We start from the raw sequence: 1,251 nt of genomic DNA on the forward strand, positions 1-1,251 counted from the left end.
TTCATTATTAACATATGCAAGAGAGGAAAAATGAGCCGGTTCATTGTATAAGGGGAAAAACATACTGATCACCAGATCCGGATCAAATTCATAAGCGATTGGCATCACGACCTCCTGGAAGGCATACATGTAGTCGCCATCGCCCATGCCCTGTGTTGGCCAAGGGATGTTGATATTCCTGTAGCCAGTAGTGAGCCAAAAGAGAAAATAAACAGGGAGAGGTTGTCTTACGAACGAAAGAGGAACTTACTTTCCCAGCCCGCTCCCCGCTCCACAACGGTCCCAATTACCCCCTTCACCACCTGGATAGAAGGAACCGTCTCTATACACGTGGATGGATATATAGAGGATGTTTGGGTCATCATAAAAGGCCTTTTGGATACCGTTTCCTACTTATATGTGAGACGGAGATGAAGGAAACTTCAGAAGCAAGAGTACCAGTTACCATGATGTACGTCCCTGTTCTCAAACGTTAGCTTACCTAACCCGTTTTCGTACCTACATAGGACAAATTTTTGAATGCGCACAGGATGGAGGCGTCACAGGAAATTGAAAACAAGAAGAGTTACATACCAGTCCAAAATCAATATCTTCCGGCACTTATCCCCAAATTCTTTCTGACACACCTTCGCTGCAACACAAACATTATTAAACAAGCAGAACCCCATAGTCTTGTTTCTCTCCGCATGATGTCCTGGAGGTCTTATGACCGCAATAGCATTCTTCACCTGCCGATCCACGACAGCCATACAGGTCTCGATGGCACCACCGCATGAGAGAACGGCAGATGTAAAAGTGAGGGAATTGAAATAAATAGAATCCCGCGTGTGCTCGAGAGCAATTAACTCCTCCTCAAGCATGACTGTGTTGGGAAAATGTTAAGACCTGGGTGTGTTGCGTAATTTATTTATAACAGAAAAGAAAATAAGCTGAGCAACATTGAAGCAAACGCAGGCTAAAGAAAGAGCAAAAGAAACTCACACTTTGTACTTTGCACAAAATCATAATGCTCCGCATCATGCACCAACGATATCTCTTCCTCAGTCGCTTCTCTCGCGTCTATGCGCTGTAGAGGCTGGGGAACTAGCGGTCGCGATGACTCGGGATCATCCACAAGCCCAGCCTTGCAAAGCTCCTTGTAGATGTAATAAATGCGCCTTGGGTCTTCCGGATGAACATCCAGGGTCGGCTTGACTTCACAGTGATAGGGCATGCGAATGTCGTAGCAGAGTCCCGTTGCCAGCGACGCCA

At 46.1% G+C, this 1,251-nt stretch overlaps 1 protein-coding gene across 1 annotated transcript; it reads right to left on the bottom strand.

Moving 5' to 3' along the window:
- Positions 1–441: 441 nt before the first annotated feature.
- Positions 442–1,213, bottom strand: HCAG_04909 (predicted protein; the record flags this gene model as incomplete). Its single annotated transcript, XM_001539392.1, has 3 exons — positions 442–459; positions 627–862; positions 982–1,213. The coding sequence occupies 3 exons, from the start codon at positions 1,211–1,213 to the stop codon at positions 442–444; spliced, it is 486 nt and encodes a 161-aa protein (XP_001539442.1).
- Between the last annotated feature and the right edge of the window lie 38 nt (positions 1,214–1,251).

This window comes from Histoplasma capsulatum, genomic scaffold, assembly GCF_000149585.1.
Source record: "Histoplasma capsulatum NAm1 scaffold_5 genomic scaffold, whole genome shotgun sequence".
Taxonomy (NCBI): domain Eukaryota; kingdom Fungi; phylum Ascomycota; class Eurotiomycetes; order Onygenales; family Ajellomycetaceae; genus Histoplasma; species Histoplasma mississippiense.